At 35.7% G+C, this 27,020-nt stretch overlaps 1 protein-coding gene across 18 annotated transcripts in view; it reads right to left on the bottom strand.

The window, feature by feature from the left end:
• Positions 1–27,020, bottom strand: part of ANKRD44 (ankyrin repeat domain 44) — a 384,212-nt gene that overhangs the window by 10,330 nt on the left and 346,862 nt on the right. For all 18 annotated transcript variants that reach the window (XM_007494559.3, XM_056794152.1, XM_056794155.1 and 15 more), the window contains 9 exons: positions 26,017–26,218; positions 19,004–19,091; positions 17,839–17,956; positions 16,008–16,224; positions 9,471–9,558; positions 6,843–6,926; positions 6,331–6,476; positions 3,457–3,539; positions 1,485–1,567 (listed from right to left, as the gene is read on the bottom strand). In XM_007494559.3, the coding sequence (XP_007494621.1) occupies positions 1,485–1,567; positions 3,457–3,539; positions 6,331–6,476; positions 6,843–6,926; positions 9,471–9,558; positions 16,008–16,224; positions 17,839–17,956; positions 19,004–19,091; positions 26,017–26,218 (1,109 nt within the window). The remainder of the gene's footprint in view (positions 1–1,484; positions 1,568–3,456; positions 3,540–6,330; positions 6,477–6,842; positions 6,927–9,470; positions 9,559–16,007; positions 16,225–17,838; positions 17,957–19,003; positions 19,092–26,016; positions 26,219–27,020) is intronic.

The following is a 27,020-nucleotide window of genomic DNA, read 5'->3' on the forward strand; positions in this document are numbered from 1 at the left end:
TTCTTTTTTTCTTTTTGCGCTGTTAATACTTACCCTCAATTTCCCATTTATATTGTTTACATAAATGTACTGATTTACACGAATGTTGTTTCTAATAATGGAATGCAATCTTCATGAGAGACAAAACTATTTTATTATCATCTTTGTATCTCTAACACTTAGTACAGAGCCAGATACAGAGTAGATGCTTAATAAATGCTTGTGATAGAATACCGGGCTTGGAGTCAGGAAGTCTTGAGTTCACTTCTATCCTAAAACACTTATTACCTGCTCAAGTCACTTAACCTCTGTCTACCTCAGTTTCTTCATTTGTAAAATGGAGATAAAAATAGCATCTCCCTCATGAGGTTATTGTTAGGATCCAATGAGATAATATTTGTAAAATGCTTGACAAAGTGGCTGTTTACATGGTAGGCATTTAATAAAGCCTTGTTCCCTTCTCCTAATCCCTTAAATATTTGTTGAGTGATACTGCAATTGTCAAAATGATTTCAAACTAAAAATCAAACGTTTTCCAGATATTTCACATAAAGGCTGTGTGGAATTTAATTAAAATTTATAAAGACTAACTACATCATGGAAAATTTTCAAGTCTCCCTAGGGAGAAAGGAAACATGAAATCGGAATTCTTCAATAATTTCACATGATACTAATAGCAGATTTAGAAAGTATGTTGGATTTGGATTCAGAAGTTCTAGGTATGACTATTGGCTATGTCACTTACTATCTTCCGTGTCTTTGGGCAGGTGACTTAGCCTCTCCAAGTATCAATTTCCTCAATTTTATCCAACTCAAATAACTTCTAGGATTCCTTCCAGCTTTAAATGAATGATTCTAAGATAATACAGTTATGCAAGGAGTTTTGCCAATAGAGGAATATTAAAAATTAATAAATACTCCATAGAATTTCCTAGAGAAAATTCAATTTCCTAGAGAGAGAATTACCAGATTTAATTAGGATTCCTAAAATATTTTAAGGATATTAACAATAGCTGACATTTTTCCTCTTACACCTTGAGATGTGCAAAGCAAAAATATCTTTTATCTCATTTGATCTTCACAATGATCTTATCAGAAAGAAAATAATATAGTTTGAACACTGTACTGATTTGCATGGTGTTCTTGGTCTGGTCACATGTCTCTTGCCATCTCTTGGTTCATACTTCTATTTGCTAGAAGCCATTTTATGCCCACATTATGTCTCATATACCAAAATGAGTACATTGCAGTAAATCAGTCTCTTGATAAGAAACCTCAGAGAGGAAGTTCTTTGAAAAAAGCATAACACAGGTATTATTATTCCCATTTACAAATGAGGAAATAGACTCCAAGAGTTTAAGTGACTTGTATATACTCAAAAAACTAGAAAGAATCAGAGACAGAATTCAAACCCAGGTCACTCTTGCTTTCACGTTCAAAATTCTTTTTCTTTCTTAAATGACTGTGTATATTTAAAGAGTAAAATCACAAGAGTTAGTACTTACGTCTGCAATGTATTATTTGTTGCATTAATAAGGCTCTGTTCTTGTATCTTGTCAAGTATTAACAAGGCACATTTTTCATGACCCTGATAAAGAAAACAAAGATCATATAGAAATGATAAAGAATGTTAGATACATGGGAAATAACCCTGTGGAGGAAATAGCTTAAGACTTCAAATTTCAAAATAACTTCATTGTCTTGACAAACTAAGGAGGATTCTGGAGCAGAAGTCAAACGCAACAAAGTTGCCAAAATGCAGATATAGCCATATAGAACTCATTTGTTCTAAAGTTTTTATAGCAGCTCTCTTTGTGGTGGCAAAGAACTGGCAATTGAAGGGATGCTCATCAATTGAGGAATGGCAAAAGAAGCTCTGACATATGATTGTGATGGACTACTACTGGGCTCTAAGAAATAACAAACAATTAATTTTGAAAAAAACATGGAAAGACCAATGTGACATTATGAAGAGTGAAATGAGAAGAATCAAAAGAATATTATATACAATAACAGAAATATTATTTGAAGAATATCTTGTGTATGTCCATCTTCAGACTAATAGAAATAAACAAGACATAGTCTTATATGTATATACAAGTTTCTTTTTGTCAAATGGTGTCTTCTCTAATGGGGGAGAGGAAGGAATTAGTTGGGTATTTAAATATAGTATATAATAATAGAATAAAATATAATAAAAATATAATATAATAAACAAATTAATTAATGGATTTAAAAAAGATTTAGTTGATATCTATCTGTAGCAGCAGGATGAATTATAGGAAAATGATATTTCGGGACTAACATTAGGATTGATCATGTGGATAACCAAAGCAGGGGCAAGCTCAGATTATGAAGTACTATATATATAAATATGCATATTTATATATACATATATGTATACACTATAAGACTACCTTTGCTGACTATGCCATCAGATAATGAACTATGAAGATATTCTTGCCTTTTGTCTAGAATTTATATTATGATGCAAATTAATTATCGTTATAGAGTCACAGTTCTAATCTTCCAACCAGACTGTAAACATTTGGAGGGAAGAAACATATTAAAAAAATTTTGTCCATAGAATCTAGAAGAGTGCCTTGAAGGTAGCAATGCAAAATAAATACCTGTTGATGCTTATGACAAGTGCTGTCTTACAAAATTTCAGGCATTTCACCCTTTTTAGGGTAGAAATGAGGAATGCAGAAGGAAAGCATTGTTGGAAATAAAATTTTTAAGTATTTATAGATATTGTCCTTGTTCTATAAATTTGCTTCAAAGAAGAGATGTTTAGGCTATATTTAGATAACACTATCTGCTGAAGCCCATAAATCATTCTGACGAGATATCTGACTATATTACCAAGGTTTCCCATCTACTCTCAGGCCAAAGCAATGTCTATACAACTGAGATTATGTTATGAGAAATATTGCAATGTCAATTAGGTCTAGGCAATTTACAGGGTTCTAGAGTCTTTTCTACATTACAACTTCACTCTCCATTCATCTATAAAAATGTCAGCACAATTCTGAGGGACTTTTGACAAAGAATGCCATCCACCTCCAGAGAAAGAACTGTTATAGTTGGAATTCAGATCAAAGCATGTGATTTTTTATTGAAGTTTATTTGGGTTTTTGTTTTGGGGGGTTTGGTTTTAAGTGATTATTCACTTGCAAAAATGAACAATAAGGAAATATGTGTTGCATGATAATACATGTATAATCTAGACTGAATTGCTTGCCAGCTCCGAGAGGGGGAAGGGAAAGGAGGGAGGGAGACAATTTGAATCATATAACTTCAGAAAACTTATGTGGAAATTTGTTATTACATGTAATTGGTGAAATAAAATATCTTCATAATAAAAAAATACTTTTAAGCATCAGCATTTTGGGAAATGGATATCCTGACCCATTCTTTTAAATATTCTGATTACAAAGATATAAAAAATACAATTTTTAGAAATTATTTACATACTTTACTACAAGCCAAATGTAAGGGCGTATTCAAATCCTTATCCTTTACAGTTAGATCAGCCTTGGCACTGTTTACCAAAAGATCTAAGAAAAGAAAGAAAGAAACCCAATCAGGTTATTGGCTCCAAATGCTAATCATCTGCAATTTTAAGAAATTAATGAAAACAGCACCATGAAAAAGTAGTATGTACAGACAGACATAATCCACATGACATTGGCCAACAATATCATTAATAAAATATAATCCAAAGTCAGGATTGTTCACTTCTAAGCCTTCTAACACTTTCACTTAACAGCAAGTTTTCAAACAAACATGAAGTCAAGTAGCATGTTATCTTTAACCCCTCAGCTTTAATCAGTTGTCAAATCTGGCCATATCTGTCTTAATATTTCTTGACTCTAATCTTTTTTCTCTTTTCAGACAGATGCTACTTCTGTTTCAGATCTTCTTCCTCTCTTGACTCTCTCAATGACTTACTTCTTGATTTCCCTAATTCAAGTCTCTTTAGTCTCCAATGCACACAGCTGCCACTCATTTTTCTTAAGCTCAAATGTGACTATCTCCCTTCCATGTCCAGTAAATTCAAATAGGCCTCTGTTGCATCTAGGACAAAATATTACCTCCATTTGGCTTCTAAAATCTCTTTACAAGCTGACCTAATTCTAATTTTCCAAGCTCATTATACATTACTTCCATTCTTGCATGCCACCATCAAGACAAACTAGTCTCTACTGTTTCTCACACAACACTCTATTGTCCTTCTTTGTGTCCTTGTGCCAGTTGTACCCCATGACTGATATGCAATCTCTCCTCATCTCTGCCTCACAATATACTTCATCTCCTTCAAGGTATAACTCAAAGAATTGCAATATGAAACATTTCCCAATCAATCTCTCAACTGTTTGTGTCCTCTCTCCTAGACTGCCTTATATTTATTATATTTAAACATTTATTCTGTACAAACTTATATGTGTACATGTTGCCCCCACTGATAGAACATAAGCTTCTTGAGAGCAGGGGTTGTTTTATTTTTTGTCTTTGTATCCCCAGTACAATATTTGACATATAATAGCCATTTAATAAATGGTTCTCAATAAACCATATAAAATAAGTTATCAATAAAATTTTTTAATAATGAATAGTGGTCTTACTGTAAAAAGATCAACTCATCTTTCTTTTGTGAACAATCAAGAAATCTAAGAGGGTGGTTATAGTAAATGGCATTATGTGACTTTTGTGAGTCAGCTGGATCAATGCTACATGACTGAAACTTAACAACAATGAGAAAGTAGAAGTGGTCAGTGTTTCCATCTAGCCCAGGACTGACATGTGTTGAAGCAGAGAAAAGTAATGGGAGTTGCAGGTGCATTGCCTTAATTGGTCAGAAACCTGTGGACCTGGTGTTCTTCCTTCTGAGCGACAGTGAATTCTGATGCCAACATTGGTTCTCCTGAAGACCAAGAAGATGTATTCATAAGGATGTCTCATTGCCTGAAGCTATATTATTAAATTGCCTCATAGTTTGGGTACTTATTATTTCATTAGTAGACCTAGAAAAAGGGCAGGTAGGTGGCATAGTGAAGAGAGTGTTGGACCTGATATTAGGAAAAACCCGAGTTCAAATCTGACCTCAAATGATTTCTAGCTGTGGGACTCATGGCACATCATTTAAACCTGTTTGCCTCTGTTTCCTCATTTATAAAATGAAATGGCAAACCACTCCAGTATCTTTTCCAAGAAAACCCCAAATGGGTTCATGAAGAGTTGGACACTGAATAACTGAAACAACTGAATAACAAGATCTAGAAAGATTTTGTGCTTGAAGGTCAGCAAATATTTACTGGCACAGAAAAGACTTTTCTAAGGCCAATCAGTATGAGAGGTATACTATCTAGAACTAACGAGGTAAAAATCCCACTATTCTGTAATATATTGTATTTAGTTTTGGGCAATAAGTTTTAGGAAGGACATTAATAAGTTGGTAAGCAACCAGCAAAGGAAAACTTGGATGTTTAAGGATTAATTGTGCTTATGAAGGTTGGATAAGGGAACAGTGAATGCTTACTCTGGAGCATCCCACCCCCTTGAACAGCTGAAATAATTTTTGTTCCCAAGTATTTGAAGGGCTGCCAAATGGAAGAGGGAAAAGATCTTTTGACCCTTGAAAGCAGAATTAGGAACTGCAAAAAGAGGCAAATTAAGGCTTACTTATAAGTCAACACTTCCTAACAGATCTATTTAAAAATTATATGAGTTCAGGGGCAGGTTGGTTGCTCAGTGGATAGAGAGCTAAACTTGGAGTTGGGAGAATTTGTGTTCAAATTTGGTCTCAGACACTTCTTAGCTATGTGATCCTGGGTGAGTCACTTAACCTGAATTGCCTAGCCCTTACCACTCTTCTGCTATAGAATCAATACTTAATTTATATGTAAGAGTTTTTTAAAAATGCCATATGTATTGGCCCAAGAGGTAAGGGGCTTCCCTGGGTGAGAGAGCTTTCAGTTGAATGTTGGTTGCCCATTTGTTGGGCGTGATGAAGAGAGGTCATTGATCAAACATGGTTTGGACTAAGTGAACTTTGAGATCTCTTATAAGACTAAGATTCCATTCTAATCCTGCAGTTATGTGTGGTAGGTAAGCATTTAAACCAGCTAACCACAGCTGCCATTCTGAAAACCGACCAAAACAAAACCATTTTTTTTGGTGAATATCAAAATCATTTACCAGAGTTGTACCGACAGCACTACATGTGATAGGGTATAACTAAATTTTTTTCTCCAATTTTAACTTCTTTCATTTTTTCCTGCTGGGAAAAAAACAAAAGACAAAAAAAAGAAAGAAAAAGAAAACCGCCTCTGCCAAACCAATACATACCTACAGCACCTGCTTGTCCATTCTCAGCTGCCATCATCAGTGGTGTTTTCCCTGAATTATCTGCAGCATTCACTTGTGCATTGTGGCTTAAAAGAAGCTGTAAGCATTCCACGTGATCAGCAAAAGCTGCAGCATGAAGCGGGGTTCTGAGGATTTAAAAATATATATATTCTTACTTGGACTTAATGGATTGTCACTTTTATTCCTTCTGAGTGATATGCACCTTTTATCTTTCATCTTAGGAATTTAAACTTGTGATTTTATGAGTAATAAAGCCATCTTTAACTATACTTTAGTCAAGTCATTTTTACCTTTGTTCTCTCTTACATATATGATAATAAAATAATACTAAGCAGAAGGTAAAATTAAATTTGATGATAAAGATCCTTTCAAGTGCTTTTAAAAAGCAAGCCAAGGCAATTGTCTTGATCAGACCATCAATTTCGATTAAATAACTACTGTGATACTTTGAAAAGAGAGGCTAGAATTCAGTAAGACATATAACTACTTACCGCCCCTTGTCATCTCTACAATGGACAATGCTGGCATCTATGGCCCCAATAAGCAGTGATGCACAATTTTCATGGTCATTAATTCTAAAAGAGAAACATCTTATCATTACTATTAAATTGATAAATTTGTTTCAAAAGTATCTCTGTAAGGTTTTATTATTTGCAAAGAATCAAATGAGTTCAAGTATGATCATATCACCCCCTAATTCAATAAACTCTGTTGGATTCCTATTGCCTCAAGAATAAAATATAAAATTCTTGTTTGACTTTTAAAACGTTTCATAACCTCAACATTTCCAGGCTTCTTACACCTTTCTTCCTTCCACCTGTCCTATAGGGACACTATATATATGTGTATATATATATATATATATGTATATATATATATATATATATATATATATATATATACACATATATATATAGTGTCACTAGATATAGTAACACTGGCCTTCCTTGTGTTCCTTGCATATGACACTCCATCTCTCAAGTCTTGGCATTTTCACTGGCTTCCTCCCATGTATGGAATTCTCTTTCTTCATCTTTGTTTCCTGCATTCCCTTGCTTCTTTCAAGTTTCCGTTAAAATCTCTATTCCATGAAGCCTTTCCTGATTCCCTATAATTTTATCCTTTAACTGGTATTATCTCCAACAACTTCCTGATAAAATTTCCAAAGAACATATCCTATTTTTACATAAGTGTTTGCATGCTGTCTCCCCCATTAGATTGTGAGTTCTTTAAAAACAGAGATTGTTGTGTTTTTTTGCCCCCTTTTAAAAATATTTCTAATGCTCACAACAGTGACTGGGAAATCATATGTACTTAATGAATACTTGTTGATTTGATTCAAAATAAAATATGCTTCACCCCTTCTCAAGTTCCTGTTGTTTTCCCCCATTCACTGCAGCATCCGGAATATTTGTGCATAATTTCAGTTGTAATTTTTTGGAGGGTTGGGGTGGTGGAAGAATCCGTGTTGTAATGAAAAGAAATTGCCAGTTTGGCAAGTTGTATAAATTCTCTGGGCCTCACTTTCTTCATTTATAAAGAGATTAGGCTAGATGGACCTCCAAATTTCACTTCAGCTCTAGACCTATGATTTGATTTAATCAATGTGAAACTCCCTTTACCAATGCAGATGGGTAACATCCATCAATCCATTAAAAAGCACTGATTAAGTTATTAAGTGTCTACTAGGCAATTAGGTTACAAAATGTAAACTTCTTGAAGATAGAAATAGTTTAATCTTTGTTAAAGACAAAGTCCAAGGTGGAATAATTTCTGCCTTTGAAAAGCAGTTTGTATTTTTAATAGAGGAGATACTGTGTACATACATGTCAACTCTTCAATATTGGAGATGATTTAAAACTGCCCTAATGCAGTTTTCACTTTAATAGTTTAAAATTGAATTAAGACATTGGGGACACCCTCTATATAGCCACTTAAAAGGGTTATTTTTAAGACATGAATAGGCAATTTTTCAGATAAAGAAATCAAAACTATCAATAAGCACATGAAAAAGTGTTCCACATCTCCTATAATTAGAAAAATGCAAATTAAAACAACTCTGAGGTATCACCTCACACCTAGCACATTGGCTAACATGACAGTAAAAGAAAGTAATGAATATTGGAGGGGATGTGATAAAATTGGGACATTAATGCATTGCTGGTGGAGTTGTGAATTGATCCAAACATTCTGGAAGGCAATTTGGAACTATGCCCAAAGGATGCTAAAAGACTGTCTGCCCTTTGATCCAGCCATAGCATTGCTGGGTTTGTACCCCCAAAGAGATAATAAGGAAAAAGACGTGTACAAGAATAGTCATAGCTGCGCTCTTTGTGGTGGTAAAAAATTGGAAAATGAGGGGATGTCCTTGGATTGGGCAATGGCTGAACAAATTGTGGATTCTGTTGGTGATGGAATACTATTATGCTAAAAAAAATAATGAACTGGAGGAATTCCATGTGAACTGGAATGACCTCCAGGAATTGATGCAGGGTGAACGGAGCAGAACCAGGAGAACCAGAGATGGATACACTGTGGTACAATTGAATGTAATGGACTTCTCGACTAGCAGCAATGCAATAATCCAGGACAATTCTGAGGGACTTAGGAGAAAGAACACTATTCGCATCTAAAGAAAGAACTGTGGGAGTAGAAACACAGAAGAAAAACAACTGCTTGATCACATGTGTCAATGAGAATATGATTGGGGATGCAGACTCTAAATGATCACTCTAGTGCAAATATTAATAAAATGGAAATATCAATGATACATGTAAAAGCCAGTGGAACTGCTCATTTGCTTTGGGACGGGGATGGTAGGAGGGGAGGGAAAGAACATGAATTGTATAATCATGAGAAAATATTCTAAATCAATTAATTAAATAAAACTTTCAAATAAAAAAGGTTTTTTTTTAGGTTGCCCACTGGATTTTTTCAGGTTAGATTATGAATGCCAACAACATAAACATATTTGATTTAATTAATAAAATGTAATTTACAACAGGCCATGTTATAGATGGCCTTCTCTCCTACCTACAATAAGACAATTTCCTCCATATACTTTAAAATAACAAAAAAACAATAATAATATTCTTTTGTTATCTAACATTTATACTCACACAGCACAGTGCAATGGAGTGAAGGGATTACCATTAAATTTACGAAAACATTTTTGTTCCAAAAGTACCTCTATACAGTTTTCATTACCTGCAAAGAATAAAATGGTTTCAGAGTTATTATATATATATATATATATATATATATATTCCAAAAACAAACAAAAACTGAATACATAAATATTAAATTTTAGATTAAAACTTTTACTATCAGACTGGCATCCTATATTTTACCTGAAATAAAATACCTAAAAGATAAAGTGTTATTAATTATTCTCAAAGATGTTTTGACACTCTCAGGATAAAATTAAAATAAAGTTTCCATAGTTTGATCTTCTAGGAAAATAGCTTTATTTTTGTAATTAATGCATATTTATTGCTTGTTATGTGTCAGATACTGTATGAAATACTAGGAATTAAAAAATACAAAAACCACTCTCTACCCTCAACAAGCTTACATCCTAAGAGAGAAAAAAACATGTTTTTTGGTTATTTTACCAGCCAAACTAAATCTCTTGGTTATATTGATGTTAAAGCACTTTAAAAGTATAACTACATGGAACTGTGTGTTGGCTATGGGAGGGGGATGGGAGGATGGGAGGGAAAGAATATGATTCTTGTAACCATGGATAAATATTCTAAATTAACTAATTAAATAAAACTTTCCAACAACAAAAAAAAAAAGAAATGAAAACAGAAATAAAAGTATAACTACAGGGAGGCAGAGTGGTGAAGTAGAAAGATTGAAGACACATGGTAGATGAGATGGGAGAGAGCAGTAGCACAAAAACCTAGAGAAAAGAGTATCAAGAAGATGACTCTTAGGGGGCAGCTGGGTAGCTCAGTGGATTGAGAACCAGGTCTAGAGATGGGAGGTCCTAGGTTCAAATCCGGCCTTAGCCACTTCCTACCTGTGTGACCCTGGGCAAGTCACTTGACCCCCATTGCCTAGCCCTTACCACTCTTCTGCCTTGGAGCCAATACACAGTATTGACTCCAAGACTGAAGGTAAGGGTTTAAAAAAAAAATGACTCTCAGAGGCTGCAGAAAAGTCAAGAAGGTTCTATATATCTCCAACTAATCTCAGTAGCAAGAATTAGAAAGAGAAATTGCATTTAAAATCACCCTAGACAATATAAAATACTTAGGAAGCTATCTGCTGAGACAAACAGAGGAACTATATGAACACAACTAAAAAATACTCTCCACACAATTAAAACTAGATCTAAACAATTAGAAAAACATTGCCTGCTCATGGGTAGAAAACAAGCTAACATAATAAAAATGACCATCCTACCCAAATTAATTTACTTATTTGGTGCTATACCCATTGAACTACAAAAAAATTTTTTTACTGAATTAGGAAAAAAAAAATAACAAACTTCATCTGGAAGAACAAAAGATCAAGGATATCCAGGGAAATCATGAAAAAAAAAATGCAAAGGAAGGAGATCTTGCAGTCCCAGATCTCAAACTATGTTAATAAAGCAGTGGTCTTCAAAACAATTTGGTACTGGCTAAGAGACAGAAAAGATGACCAGTGGAATAGACTTGGGGTAAGTAACATCAGCAAGACAGTCTATGACAAGCCCAAAGATCCCAGCTTTTGGGACCAAAACCTACTATTTGATAAAAACTGCTGGGAAAATTGGAAGACAGTATGGGAGAAATTAGGTTTGGATCAACATCTCACACCCTACACCAAGATAAACTCAGAATGGGTGAATGACTTGAATATAAAGAAGGAAACTATAAGCAAATTAGGTGAACACAGAATAGTATGCATATCAGATCTTTGGGAAAGAAAAGATTTTAAAACCAAGCAAGAGCTAGAAAAAAAATCACAAAATGTAAAATCAATAATTTTGATTACATCAAATTAAAAAGTTTTTGTACAAACAAAATGAATGCAACCAAAATTAGAAGGAAGCAACAAATTGGGAAACAATCTTCATAACAAAAACCTCTGACAAAGGTCTAATTATTCAAATTTATAAAGAACTAACCCAATTGTACAAAAAATCAAGCCATTCTCCAATTGATAAATGGGCAAGGGACACGAATAGGCAATTTTCAGTTAAAGAAATCAAAACTATTAATAAGCACATGAAAAAGTGTGCTAAATCTCTTATAATCAGAGAAATGCAAATCAAAACAACTCTGAGGTATCACCTCACACCTAGCACACTGGCTATCATTACAGCAATGGAAAGTAATGAATGTTGGAGGGGATGTGGCAAAGTTGGGACATTAATGCATTGCTGGTGGAGTTGTGAATTGATCCAACCATTCTGGAGGGCAATTTGGAACTATTCCCAAAGGGCGCTAAAAGACTGTCTACCCTTTGATCCAGCCATAGCACTGCTGGGTTTGTACCCCAAAGAGATAATAAGGAAAAAGACTTGTACAAGAATATTCCTAGCTGCGCTCTTTGTGGTGGCAAAAAATTGGAAAATTAGGGGTTGCCCTTCAGTTGGGGAATGGCTGAACAAATTGTGGTATATATGTTGGTGATGGAATACTACTGTGCTCAAAGGAATAATAAAGTGAAGGAATTCCATGGGAACTGGAATGATCTCAAGGAATTGATGCAGAGAGAAAGGAGCAGAACCAGGAGAACATTGTACACAGAGACTGATACACTGTGGTACAATCAAATGTAATGAACTTCTCCATTAATGGCAATGCAGTGATCCTGACCAACTTGGAGGAATCCACATCCAGAGGAAAAACTGTGGGCGTGGAAACACAGAAGAAAAACAACTGATTGAATACATGGGTGGGGAGGTATGGCTGGGGATGTAGACTCCAATTGAACATCCTAATGCAAACACCAACAACATGGAAATAGGTTCTGATCAAGGACATATGTAATACCCAGTGAAATTGCATGTCGGCTGCAGGAAGGGTGAGGGGAGGGGATGGAGGGAAATGATATGATTCTTATAATCAAGGAATAATGTTCTAAATTGACTAAATAATTAATTTAAAAAAAGGAAAGGTCAAGAAGGGTGAGAATTAAGAAGAGAACCCTAGATAACTAGGTAGTTTAGTGGAGACAGTCAAGCTTAAAGACAGGAGGTCTTGTGTTCAAATCCGGCCTCAGATACTTTCTAACTGTGTGTTTCTGGGCAAGGCCCATATCATCCTTCTGCCTGAGAACCAAAATACAGTATTGAGGCTAAGACAAAAGATAAGGGTTTAAAAAAAAAAGAAAGAAAGAAAAGGCCATTAGATTTGACAACTGAGAGATTATTGATAATGCTGAAGAGTTTTTTCAGTTAAATGATGGGATTGGAAGCCAGACTGTAGAGTTAAGAAGTGAGTAGGAGGAAAGGAAGTAGAGACAATGATGGTAGTCAGTCTTCTCAAGGAGTTTAGCCATGAAAGAGAGGAGAAATATAAGACAAATTTAGACAGATCAAGTAAAGATTTTCTGAGGATGGAGGGAGATATGGACATGTTTGTAGATAGTAGGAAAATAGTCAATAGACAAGGAGAGACTGAATATTAATGAAAGAGTGGGGTGATAAAGGGAGCAATCTGCTGGAGGAAATAGGATGGAATGGGAAATTACATTTTAAAATATCATAAATAAAAGCTTCTTAGATGTATGAGTACCAAAGAAGAAAGAAAAGATAAAGAATCTGCTGATCCTCTCTTGAAAGGAATTCCAAAATTTCAGGAAAGTTACAGCTAAAATCTATGGTTTCTACATCAAAGAAATGATAGTAAAGGTATCCAGAAAGAGGCAGTTCCAAAGGGTCAAGGAATTGCAGTTGGGACCACACAAGATCTTGTAGCTTCTACTAAAAACCAGAAGAGAAAAAAGTAACTGATTAGAACTGAATTGGAACTCTGAAATACAAACAAATCCAGAGAAATGTGGAAAGTAAATGCATTTGTGTAATTGCATGGAGCTGTATGATAATGTAGTGCTAATACTCAAAAGGGGTAAGAAAAAACAAGTTTCCCATGACGTTTAATGCCTTCAAAAGGTATTGAGGAAGTTACATATGGTTACAAATGGTTTTGTTCTAAGGATGATTTTAAGATGGAAAAGAGAAAGGAGGATAAAAGAAAGAATATGAAAATGTCATCATTAGGAAGAAAGAGGTTGAACTTGCTATTTCTCTCAACAAGGGTGCATGATAAAGAGGATATACAATTATTTGGAAGGAGTGGAGGGAATGGTCATCAAATGAAACATTCTCATTTGAAATAGGAATAAGAGGGCTAAACATATCCCCAGCTCACATACATACAGATGGTGCAGAAATATGTCAAACTCAACTGGGAAAGAAATGGAGAAAGGAGAAAGAGAGGTTTTCAGGGTTCAGCAAACTATGGCTCATAAGCCCACTGATCTGTTTTTGCCTGATCTAGGGACTAGGTATGATTTTTACATTATACATAAGTCTTATTTCATTAAAAAATGTAAAAACCATTCTTAGCTTATCAGAGAATTTGGCCCTTGGGCCATAATTTGCCAAGGTCTGGTTTAGAGGAAAGATAAAACCTAGCAATGAATAGCTGCAAGCAAAATAAATTACCTTGCTAAAGAGGGAGGATTAAAAGTAGGGAAAAGAAAAGAAATAGAATTTAAGAGAGTGCTTTATATTGCCTCTTAGACAATTGGGGAATGTTAGAGGAAAGGAGACACAAGCTGGGTAGTTTTGAAAAAAATGTATGGAAAAAGTTCATCATTTTACATAGAAGCTACTTTTTGTGTTCCACTGTGAGTGTATAAATTCTTTTTTTGAGTATTTTAATTCAGAGTAAAAAATAAATGAGACAGAAGCAAATTTTATTTCAATATAAGGAGGAATTTTCTAATAATGAGGTAGGAACAATATAGTTAAAATGTATACAACATTCTAAGGTTTGCAAAGCACTTTAGAAATATCTAATTTTATTTTCACAATAATCTTGGAAGGTAGATACTATTATCATCTCATTTTATGAATAAGAAAATAAAGGCAGATGGAAGCTAAGAGACTTGCCCAGGGACAGGCAGATATAGAATTTGGGTCTTCCTAACTTCAGTTTCAGTGCTCTATTACACCTCACTTCTCCAAATTAAAACAACAACAACAACAAAACAAATGGGTGGTTTTTAGAAGTAATAGGTTGCTGGAAATGTTTGAGCAAAAATTTGATGACCATTTTTTAAGGATATTATTAGGGTGACTCATAATTTAAGAAGATTATATTTAGATAAGTGTGACATGTCTTCTAAATCTGAAATTCTATGATTGTATTTTTTGTCTTCAAAATATAGACTGGTTTCTATGCTCTCAAACATGCTTGTTCTCACCATAACTTATCAGCTAGAACTTGAGATAACTATTCTAAACCTCCTCAAAAAAATTTGCCTGGGTCCTTGTCTGCTACAGATAATTCACTCACTCTAGTGTAGCCAAAATGCATCATCTATACCATAGCAGAACTACACTGGCTTCTGGATTCTAAGTGGATTTTCTGGTTACATAGGTCAACTTGTATGGAATAAGACTGGTTTATGATTAGAGTAAAAGGAAAAACAGGATAATCAAATACATACAGATCAGTGCAGGTCCAATATCAGCATAAAGTTAATGGCAGTATAAATTCTAATTATGATTCAGACTGATATTGTTTGGATCTTATAGCATTTCTGACACAATTTTAAGAATCAATTAAAAACTAAAATTTCTCTGTATTTAAGAGAAGACATATAAAAGGAATAAAATATTAAAATTATATTTTTCCAAGCATAAGAAGTAATGAATCTCCACTAAAGTCCTCTTTGATGTCTTTTTATGATATGGTATGGATGTGGGTTAAGAAAGGACCTACAAACTGGAAAAGCTTCAGATACACACTCAATAGTCTGTCTTCAAGAATGATGAATGGTGAAGAAGAAGAAATAACATGTATAATGTGCTTTAAGGTTTGCAAAGAACTTTTCAAATATTATTTCATTTGATCCCTGTGATGTTGGTACCACTATGATTTTTATTTTATAGATCAGGAAACTAAGACCGAGAGTTAAGTGACTTGCCCAGAATCACACAGCTAGTAACTATCTGAGACTATTAAGTTAGAAAGAGATAATTCTCAGAAGGTTGGCCACAAGTTAATGAATGATTTTGGCTATAAGAACTCTTAAAGACTATCTACCAAGGCATGGAGGTCTTGCCGTCTGAGAGGGAGGAAGCAAACCATTGAAATCAAGGGCCACTTAAGTAGTGAAGAAGTGATGGAGCTAAAAATAAGTAGCTTCAATACCTAGGATTGCACCCAGCTAGACTCAAGACAGTAGTAGCAGGATAAACTCCTCACTCTCCTCTCATTGTTAGTCCTAATTGCCTCCTTTTCAACATGGCTGACCTGGAGGACCTTACTTAAGTCAGAATTCATAATGCATAGTTTTACAGTCTAGTTTATGTTACTAGAATAGTTTTTGCAACTTATTTTAAGATTGTAATGGTCCCGACATGCAACACTCCTGAGACCATCAACAGCCCTGTGCCCTCCAGACAGGGAAGAACAACTTACCATTATAACAAGCCCAGTGCAATGGAGTATAACCTTGGTTATCTTTAAAACAGCAATCTTCCTCTGAAAGTGCCATCTGCAATAACTCACTTAGCCATGTGGCATGACCACGGGCTGCTGCGAAGTGAAGGGGTGTCCTTCCTCGGAAATCTCTACACAGAATGGAGACTTCCTGTTCCAAAAGCATTTGTACACATTCCTCATGCCCAGTCATGATCTAATGTGTAAAAATTAAATATAAGAAAACAGGTTTCAAAAATGATAGGACACTCAGATGGCTAAGATGGTGATGAGAACACGAGGCAGAAATTCCAAGAAGTCCTTGTACTTAGTGCCCTTGAGGAAGGGTAATTGGGCTCCTAGGATGAGCACATTCTGATCTTCTTATCCAGTCCTCAAGTAAAGGATTCCCTACAATAACTCTGAGAAGAAGAATGGGCAAAACAAAAGTATGATTTGTAATGGGAAAGGATCATAGTGTAAGCACAAAAAACCCCTAATACTTGAACATTCAATCGGGGCTATCCCTTGCCCCAAAATACTTATTCTTCTTCTTTTTACCCCTATCAGGGTGTACAGGGCCGGATTTGAAGTTAGAGAACCTGTGTTTTAATCCTAGCTGGACTACCTACTACTTGTGGATCTTGAGTAAATCACCTCACCTCTTAAAAGCCTCAGTTTTCTCATTTGTAAAATACGGAGATTGAATTACATGACCTCTAAGGTCCCTTCCACCTCTATCTTATTGAAGCAACTGCATGATTTTGAAGCTACAGACTATTTCTTCCCTACGATTTTGGTGGAGGGAGGGAGGGAAAGAGAGGAAAAGAGAGAGAGGGAGGGAGGGAGGGAGGGAGAGAAAAGAAAGGAAGGAAGGAAGGAAGGAAGGAAGGAAGGAAGGAAGGAAGGAAGGAAGGAAGGAAGGAAGGAAGGAAGGAAGGAAGGAAGGAAGGAAAGAAGGAAGGAAGGAAGGAAGGAAGGAAGGAAGGAAGGAAGGAAGGAAGGAAGGAAGGAAGGAAGGAAGGAAGGAAGAAAGAAAGAAAGAAAGAAAGAAAGAAAGAAAGAAAGAAAGAAAGAAAGAAAGAAAGAAAGAAAGAAAGAAAGAAAGAAAGAAAGAAAGAAAGAAGGAAGGAAGGAAGGAGGGAAGGAGGGAAGGAAGGAAGGAAGGAAGGAAGGAAGAAAGAAAGAAAGAAAGAAAGAAAGAAAGAAAGAAAGAAAGAAAGAAAGAAAGAAAGAAAGAAAGAAAGAATGAAAGACAGAAAGAAAGAAAGACAGAAAGAAGGAAGGAAGGAAGGAAGGAAGGAAGGAAGGAAGGAAGGAAGGAAGGAAGGAAGGAAGGAAGGAAGGAAGGAAGGAAGGAAGGAAGGAAGGAAGGGAGAAAGAAAGGAAGGGAGTAAGGGAGGGAGGAAGGAAGGAAGGAAGGAAGAAGTTGAGTAAATAAATATCACTGTGCTAGGTCCTTGAATAGACATGATGTTTGTAAAAGCCATGACAGAGCTTAATAGTTTAATAGTCAGGATTATTACAATACATTCTAGTTTACCAAATAGAAATCTCACATACCTCTCTTATTTCCCCTCTAAAGAAAGACAATCTTTTGTATCTCTCTGTCACTGGCATAGTCATAATACCTTGGTAAACATTAATCACTTAATAAATGCTTGTTGAATGAATTTAACTGTAATTGTCATTACTGTCATCTCTGGAAGAACAAATTTCCTTTTTTTCTTTGACTATTAGGTTAAATATAACATTTAAAAATGTCTATATTAAACATTCATTTAAAAAATAGTCAAAATGTTTGTGCAAAACTCAAGAAAAATTCAGTCACCCCTCTGTGTAAAGCTGTGCATCCCATGAGGTCAACGGCATCTACATTTGCTTCTTTTTCAAGTAACAAAGAAACAGCATCAATATGTCCATAGGCAACAGCTAGCATCAGCGGGGTCCTAGAAGAGAGAAAAAAATTAAGATATTAATAACCATATCAAAACCATTAATAATTTCTCAGGGGGGAGATATTGATTTTGCCCCCTTCTTAATATTTTCTATGTTTGAAACATGCTAAAACTATAAAGACACAATCTGCTTATCTCTGAGCAGGAAGAACATTAAGCAAGGAGTGAGAGGGAGAAGTCAGCAAGGGGATGTTGTATTAGCCTGGGTGTGAAATAAGTAAGATCTATGCCAAAAGGCATTTGTTTGTTTCCATCATCTTCAGAACCAGTTCACATTTATTAAGGATTTATTAATTAATTGCATGGCATGGCATCACTGATATATATTGTACCACATTCAAAGATGTTTCAGAGCTCATGAAAAGTCAAATAATTATCGACAAATGAATACACTTGAGAGGACAAAATAGAAAAGTTTTTACATTTTTCCCCTAAGTCAGCTTTAGAAAAATGATAACTATTTGTTTGAAATTACTTTGGGAGAGTTTTGATTGATACTTGAAGGCAGAGTAACCTAGTAGAGAGAGAGCAATTAATTTAGCGCCAGATCAAGTATTTGAGACTAGAATTGCAATATTTCCTCCAACACTAACTAATTATGTCACTCACACTCTTGGTGGTACAGTTTTCTCATCTCCAAAAATCATAAAACTATCTCTCTTTTCCCATAAGAATATTGTGATGAGGAAAAAGAAATAACTAGAGTAGTAGATGGAAGGCATTTTGAAAAATTAAAAGCATCTTACAAATGCTAAGTATAATAGTCTTGTTAGACTTTTGTTGAATGATTCTAAAAACTAGATGATAAAAGCCTGAGGAGAAGGAAAAGAAAACCAAGATGGAGAAGGAAGCAGCAAGGAGGCAGCTTTTATTCCTAAGCTCTTTGCTATATCCTTCTTCTACATATATGTGTACTCCTTACCCCAAACCTAGGATACATTACTCTTCCTTCTAGGAAGGACTCTCTTTAGCAACCAACAATAATGGCAGTTATTACCAATATGTCACAAACCATAGAGCAGAGAATGTGTCACTTACTGTCCTTTGGCATCTGTCACATCAACTATTTCTGGGTTGTCTGCGATTTCTAGTAATAGCCGTAAACACAGTGTATGACCATTAATGACTGGAAAAAAAGAATATTCTTTTAGGAGACAAACATTATTATAAATGACTAATAATGATACTAATAACTTATTACTAATTACTAGTAATGATATGAATAATGACATTACTAATTACTAATAAAGATAATAAATCAGTTTCTCTGTATAGAGCTTTGAAAACTTAATCTATTTGATCCTCACAACCATTCTGGGAGGTAGGCGTTTTTATTACCCTTGATGACTCCTTCTATCTGCCAAGGACTGTGCTAGACACTGGAGATACAAAGATAGCAGCCCAGAAGGTTCACAGACAGAAGGTTCACTGATTTATACAAAGTCACATAGCTACTAAGTATCTGAATCAAATTTGAATCTGGGTCTTCCTGACTCCAAATCCAGGGCTTTGTGATTGCACAATGATGCTCCTCCACAACAGTATATTTCTTCTGCCGTGAAATTTTGACACTTCCAACTAAACTATTTCTCAACAACTCCTGATTGGTGTGTTCTCTTAAGTCATCTGACCAAGACTGCCTCTTAGCACATACTATACTGAACCATTTTTCTTTATGCCTTTTGTCCCTTATGCCTCAAATGCTAAATTTAGCCTCTTCAGTTCAGACCCTTGGCTTCAAGGGTTTCCTTCAAGTTTGAGGTAAAATCCTGCCTTCTTAAGCTAGTCTTCTCCAATCCTTCTTAATTCTAGTGCCTTTCCTACATTGATAGTTTCTAGTTTATCCTTTATATATCTTGTTGGTACATAGTTATCTGCATGTTGCCTCTCTTTAGATTGTGAGCTCCTTGAGAGTGGAGCTATTCTCTTTGCTCTCCAGTGCCTAGCACAGTTCTTGTTAGACAGAAGGAATTTAAGAAATGCTTACTGACTGAGTTCAAATACAAGCTTATCGTGTGCTCATGGGGAAGTCACTTAAGCTTTTTTTTTTCTTCACTTGCAATTTAAATTTAATTTAATGAGTCCTTTTCAGCAACATTTTAATAAACATCATTCAAAAGTACAAGGCTTTACACAGGAGACCTCAATTTCACTTTGATTTTTTTAAAAGTCTCAGTGATAGAAACTATAACACAGCATCCTCAAAGAAATTTAGCATTTGGAGAATACAAGAGCAAATGGTATTTAGAATATGAGGCAACTGAACTCAGGGATTGCTTCACATCCAGCTGGATTGCAATTTAATAGTATTAGTCTTTGATAATCATTTCTTTTATTTTATCACTTCTATTTATGTCATTCATGCAAAAAAGGAAATGGCTAAATGTCAAAACCATCAAAACATTATACTTGGGGGCAGCTGGATTGCTCAGTGGTTTGAGAGTCAGGCCTAGAGATGGGAGGTCCTAGGTTAAAATCTGGCCTCAGACACTACCCAGCTGTGTGACCCTGGGCAAGTCACTTGACCCCCATTGTCTAGCCCTTACCACTCTTCTGTCTTGGAACCAATACAGGGTATTGATTCTAAGACAGAAGGTAAGGGTTTAAAATAAAAACAAAACATTGTACTTAACGAAGGACTCAGGCAATACACAATGAATAGTTGTAGGACAAGTTCTGAAAGCACTGGAAATGTAGTGAAAGGGCCCAAACTGGATTAAATAAAGCTCCTGTTAGACTTCCACTGCAAAGCCCCAAAACATGATGCGTGTTGCCTACAAGTGGATGCAAAACTTGAGCCTGGTCTCCTTCAAATGTACCATGATGAAGGAGCAGGACATCTCTACAAGGAATGCCTTGGGTAGAGGGATGTGTTTGGGGTTAGTACACACATCTCAGAGCCCTCTCAGCATAGTGCCACTTGGAAATGTCCAGGTTCCTGACCCATATATACAAGCTTACTGTGTGTCCATGGGGAAATCACTTAAGCTCCCTAAGTCTCAGTTTCTTATTTATGAAATGAGTTAATAATAGGGTTTTGACAATTAAATACAATAAGATGTAAAGCATTTCATGAACTTTAAAATGGGTTTAAAAAGATGTTACTATATATATATACTTTTATATATATATTGTTGCTATATTTCCCACAAGCTCTTTGTATCCTTTGTGCCTTTCAGTAAGTGGAAGCCCTCAAGCATGAGTTCTTTCCTTGAGTGGACCCAGGTCATGTTACACAAGGTATATTTCCGCTGACTTTATTCTTTATGCTTTATTCTTCTCAGACCCAGATCCTGCTAGCCATTCTTCCATTGCTCCTCAAGTGACTATATACTGGATGTTCTTGCTTCTTGTTCTTGCCTTGGTGGTGTACAGACAATAGAACAAGACATGGTATATCCAAGAGCTGTACCTACCAGAGAAGCCAGGAACAGGTTAATAGCATGTGTGTGCTTGTGTGGGTACACACTGTTAAGACATATATGTTACCTTTGGAAAGGTTATGATATGACAAGGAGGGGCAGAGATTATCAGATGAACCACTAAGAGAGTGGGGTATCTTTTCCTATTTTCCTATTGCTGATGACTTTGAAATACAAGAATAGGAATAAGGACTAGCCTGGTGATTTCATTGGCATAGGGAATTCGTAGATGAGGAAATTCCCTTGACCAAAGGAAACTGGTGCCTTCTCTGTAACTTAAAGAATCTTCTAGGGGACTGAGAAGTTAAATGCTTTTCTGAGGGCTAGAGTCAGTTAGAGGCATCTATGGCTCAGTGATTTAAGCAGTGAACCTGAGGAAGACCTGAGTTCAAATCCTAACTCAGATGCTTTCTAGCTGTGTGACCCTTGGCATATCAGTTAACCTCTGATTTCCTGACAAAATGACCCACTGGAGAAGGAAATTAGCAAGCTACTCCAATATTCTTGCCAAGAAGATCTCATGGACAGCTTATGACTTAACAACAACAACAACAATAACAAAAGTCAGTATATATCAGAAGCAGAACTTCCACCCAGAACTTCCTGGCTTTGAGGCTGATTCTATGTCCCCCCCCACAACATACTTTTAGCTTTCTAAAAGATTTCTTGCCTTCTCCTGTGACTGAAAGGAAGGAAAAAGCCTTTAAAGAGCCTAAACACCTTTACTATCTTCTTTCCTCTCCTTAAAAAATATTTATGCACGTGTGCACACACACACACACACACACACACAAATGCACAGTATATTAATTTTTTTTTAAAAGGAGGCAAAGATGTAGCTAAAGAAGGAAGGAAAGAGCTATACCAACAGCCAGTTGGTAAGCTTACTCTGGGAACTGGATTTTATAGCCCATTTTATCATGTCAACTGTACCAATGCTCATTTCATGCTATCATATTCTTTAGTGACAAAAACACTATCATCAATTCATTCATCAATACTGCTCAAATTAACTTAACAAAAGCAAAACACACCTTTTTAAAAGGGAATTCAAAATCCTATCACTGCAATTTATGATGCACTCATCAGCAAAGGTACTAGATGTCAGTAGCTCTGGAGGGGTTTCTCATGATCTGGTGTACTGCCCAGGTATAGCTAAAGTACTACCTTCCTCATGACACTTCCCTCTTTCCACCTACCCCCAAACTGAGGCTGTCTACCTGGTGACGGATCATTTATTTATTTATAGCTACAGCAACTTAAAATATCTATTTTCTAAGGCTGAGAGATGACAACTTACATTGTGGAAGAGGGGGGTCAGGTAGATATAACCCATAATGATGAAATCATAGATATTTTGAACTCCTAAAGTAGCATTAAACCAGGCACCTCTGATGAAAGATTCAATTATATCTCAAGATCCACAGGGCTTAATGAAGCCGAAGAGAAAACTATTAGTACAGGCTGTCAGCTAAAGCAGCTCACAGTGATAGTTTCACAGAAACAGAGGAATAGCATATTTTGACGGGCTCCTACTCCCACATTAATTTGATATTCTTTCCAGCATTTGTAATCATAATAGGTCTAAGACTGTTGTATAAAAAGAGTGAGGGGAATTTTTAAAAATCTATAATTCTGTCAATCTCATTCAATGTAGCAATGAGTGAAATAGACTCTCATTGTGAGGTCTTTATTCTCTGCACAAAGCTGAAAAGGGCTGTTTGAGCTGAGTTCATAAAAGACCTTCAGGAAGCACCAAAAGGTCTACTTATTGCTGTTTTGACCTTCCTACAGAAGACCCTTTTGCACTTGTCTTTAAAAAAAGAAAATCCTAATTTCTCTTCCACTGTGCAACAAAAAACACCTTTATTTCAGGCTACTTGAGGAGACCAGCCTCTCTGTCCATGACTGACCTTTGTCTGTACCCAAACCTTGGGTCCTGAAAACACCTATCAAAGCCTCTCACTTTCCATCCTGGAGCCCTGGAGTCAGCAACATCAAACTGCCATGTCAAAGGAATTTTAAGAGATGCTGAGAGAGCAGTTCGAAGCAGATCCCAGGCTGTAATTCTGAGTCTATGGAGACATTCTGGTAGGGAACAGAATGGTCCAGCTAATGATGGCGGACCCAAGGAAGCCCCAGTGTATTGAATCCCCATGGCCGCTAGAGGTCTCTGCCGGATAACAGTATAAACAAGTTGGGCAGCATCCTTCTGGATGTTTACCTGTTCAAAAAGGATATTTTCCATGTTTAAAACAGCCCATTTGTATGGCTAATTGTTTTGACTTGCTTTGTAACAAAACCTGACTTAAGAATAAGCAATGTGAAATAGGAGAAGACAAACAAATCTTAACTTTTAAAAAAATGCTAAGAAGGCTTAGGAAATGTCTGAGAAGGGAAAAGGGAAATAACAGTAATAACAACTAATACTTATATTGCATGTTGAAATTTGGAAAATACCTCATATATGTCATCTTGTTTAATGCTCACAACAATCCTATGGTCAGAATCCTCAGCTTCCATATGAAGAAATAAGGCTCAGAGGACTTAAGCAAAGGAGTAAATTCCTCTACTGCCACCCAGCTGATGTCAGGCAAGATCTGGATGTCTTTTTGACCCTAATGGTACTAAGTACTTAAGAGTTCACACTTCAACCCTCCCTCCCCACTATAAGAATTTATCCAATAAACAAAGGAGATTAAAGAAGGGCTGGTGTTTTTCCATCCCAACATTTCAGACAGCCTCTGTATTCCATCTGGAAAGCTCTGTAATCAAATACTAAAAGAATTCCTTAAGGCCTAACAGTTAGGGAAAAAGCAGGGAAATCGCATTTTTTAAGTTGCAAAATTCAGAAAAACCTTTGAGCAACTTCCTTCATTTGAATGATGATCTCTTACTGAAATGTATTTTTTCTGGCACTAGAATTAAATATGGTGTTACAGAAGGAATGCATTGAAAGGGAACTGAGGAAGGGGGGGCAGCTAGGTAGCACAGTGGATAGAGAGCCAGGCCTGGAGTTGTGAGGACCTGGGTTCAAATTTGTCTTCTAATACTTTCCAGCTGTGTGTCCCTGGGCAAGTCATTAAATCCCAATTGCCTAGCTCTTATCATTCTTCTGCCTTAGAACTGATACTTAGTCTGTATTCTAAGACAGAAGGTAAGGGTTAAAAAAAAAAGAAAGAAAGACAATGGGGAGGCTGGGGTTGTTGTGGTAATTCTGCCATCAATTGGTAAAGTGGAAAATGTGTTGGATTTGAGTCAGTCTATGAATTTAAATCCTGTCTCTCCAACTTAGCAACTGTGTGACTGAGCAAGTCACTCAGCATCCCTTGACCTTGGTTTCCTTATTGTGAAATAATGTGGATGAGATAATGCCACTAAGCTCTTATATTCTATGGTCTTTGATGTGACATCATGATTCTTAATTAATTTTCTGAGTCAGCATACCCACAGCTAAGATCAAAGGCAGATATGTCAGATTCTATCAGCCCAGGAAACCTACATTTTAAGTTAAAGGATCTTTCACATTTTCTTTTATCCTACTCCATGTTTCTAGAATTCTAATTAGCAACTGCATTTTTAAAAATAACAAAACAATATCAAGGGATCATTGAGTTAGAGCTGGAAAAGGAAAACTAAGACCTAGAAAAGGTGAGAGGTTATTAATTATTCAGCACAGATAATTATGTAGTTTTATAGTCTCTCTTGCATTGAATGGTTTAAAAAATCAGAATAAAAGGTACTTTAAACAATTAAATAGCCACTGATTGGTTTAATGATTATTTCATATAAAATTAATTTTAAAAATATTTTATATTTTCATATATAGAACTTGAGAGGGTTTTTTTTAAGAGCACAAGGTGTTTTTACTGATTATCTTGAGGAAATAGAATTTTAAAGTTTCCTTTCTAATAATGATTATAATGACCAGATTTGGTATGGAGAAGAGTACCAGTGACTAGGATTCCCACATGGAGATTGGAACTCTGTCAGGGAGTGAACTTCAATTAAATCCCTTGTCTCTAAAGTGCTTAGCACTGTACCTAGTACATAGTAAGTGCTATGTAATTGCTAGCTATTGTCACTTATTTTCTTGCTGACACCCCTCTCATATTTTTCTCAGATTCACTTCATAATCCACTAAGCACTTGGTATCCAAACATTCTAGGGTCTGACATATCACCCCTGAGTAGTAGGTACTGAACATGAAGTATGGATGGTCTGGATTCAAATCCCTATTCAGATACCTCCATCTGCCTCAGTTTCCCCATCATAAAAATGCAATAATTATACCCATTCCCAGAGTTGTTGTGAGGATAAAATAATATTTGCATAGTTCTCTGAAAACCTTAAAATACTCAAATGAATTCTAGTGAGTATTCTTATTATCCCATACTATGAATTGTAGGCACCTCCCTTACTGTTCTTCTTTCTATGACTGTTAACTGAAAGCAAAAAAAAAAAATCACCAGATATAGAAAAGATCTGAGCAAACACAGGAAGAGAACTGATTCTCTGGGAATAAGGAGAGTGGACAATAACCAAATAACCAGGGTAACCAACCTGTCTCCTAATGAAACAACTTCTCTCATCCTGGCCCCTCCCATTCTGATAAAAAATAGCACCTACCTGAGGCATGAAGTGGGGTTCTTTTGGTTACGTTGTCTTTCACAAAGATGGATGCTCCTTGATTGATAAGCGCTTCAACACATTCTGCATGTCCTTTAAAGGCAGCGAGGTCTAGAGCTGTTCGACCTTTCTCATCCCTGATATCCAGGTCTACAAGGGATTGCAGAAGTACTTCCAAGGCTTGATGATGGCCATTGTATGCCTAGCAGGATGAAACCAAAGACATTTAGGAAAGAAATAAACCTCAGTAATATACCATGCAATGCAAGAACTTTGTAAGAATATTCTAAGAATCTATCAGAGAATCATAATTATGCGGGTTCATCTAGGACCTTAATATTTATAGAGAGTGGTAATTCTGTGACAAAGATAGTATAAATTTTGTTTTCTTCATAAGGAAATGATGACTTGGAAAGTTTAAGTATAAAATTCCTGTCCTCTGATTTCCAAACCATGTTCCTCATAATACACAATGCTGCTGTCCCGCAGCAGCAACCTTGGACGGAGCTGTTAGTATTTCATTACAATGACTCTAGCGAACACAAGAAAAACAACATATTAAAGTTATAAGGAAAACTCAGTTCTCTAATATCAATAAATCATTTGCCCAAAGGATGATATTAGTGAAACAAATGTGAGAACCAGTCTACAAATCTGTCTAATTCTCTTTGGTAGAATTTTTTTTTTAATGACTTCAGGTTTTATTTTTGAATCAGAATGCAAGGCAGAGGGAGGAGAGAAGAAAACCACCTGATTCTTCAACTTAATATATTATTACTTTATAAATCATGGAACTCCACAAAGGCAAGCTCACTATACTGTAAAAAAAGTTATTGTCTCCCTCATGTACAAACTAGAAACTTTGTTGAAATTGAACGGAATTTGGCCATACTGTGATCTTTTGAGATTCTAAGGGGTCCCATAGCATTTAAAATTGTTTTTACAGAAAAAGCATTGAATATTTGACTAAAAAGGATATATATTTGCAAATGCTATGAATAGAC

This window comes from Monodelphis domestica, chromosome 4 (genome assembly GCF_027887165.1).
Source record: "Monodelphis domestica isolate mMonDom1 chromosome 4, mMonDom1.pri, whole genome shotgun sequence".
NCBI classification, from domain to species: domain Eukaryota; kingdom Metazoa; phylum Chordata; class Mammalia; order Didelphimorphia; family Didelphidae; genus Monodelphis; species Monodelphis domestica.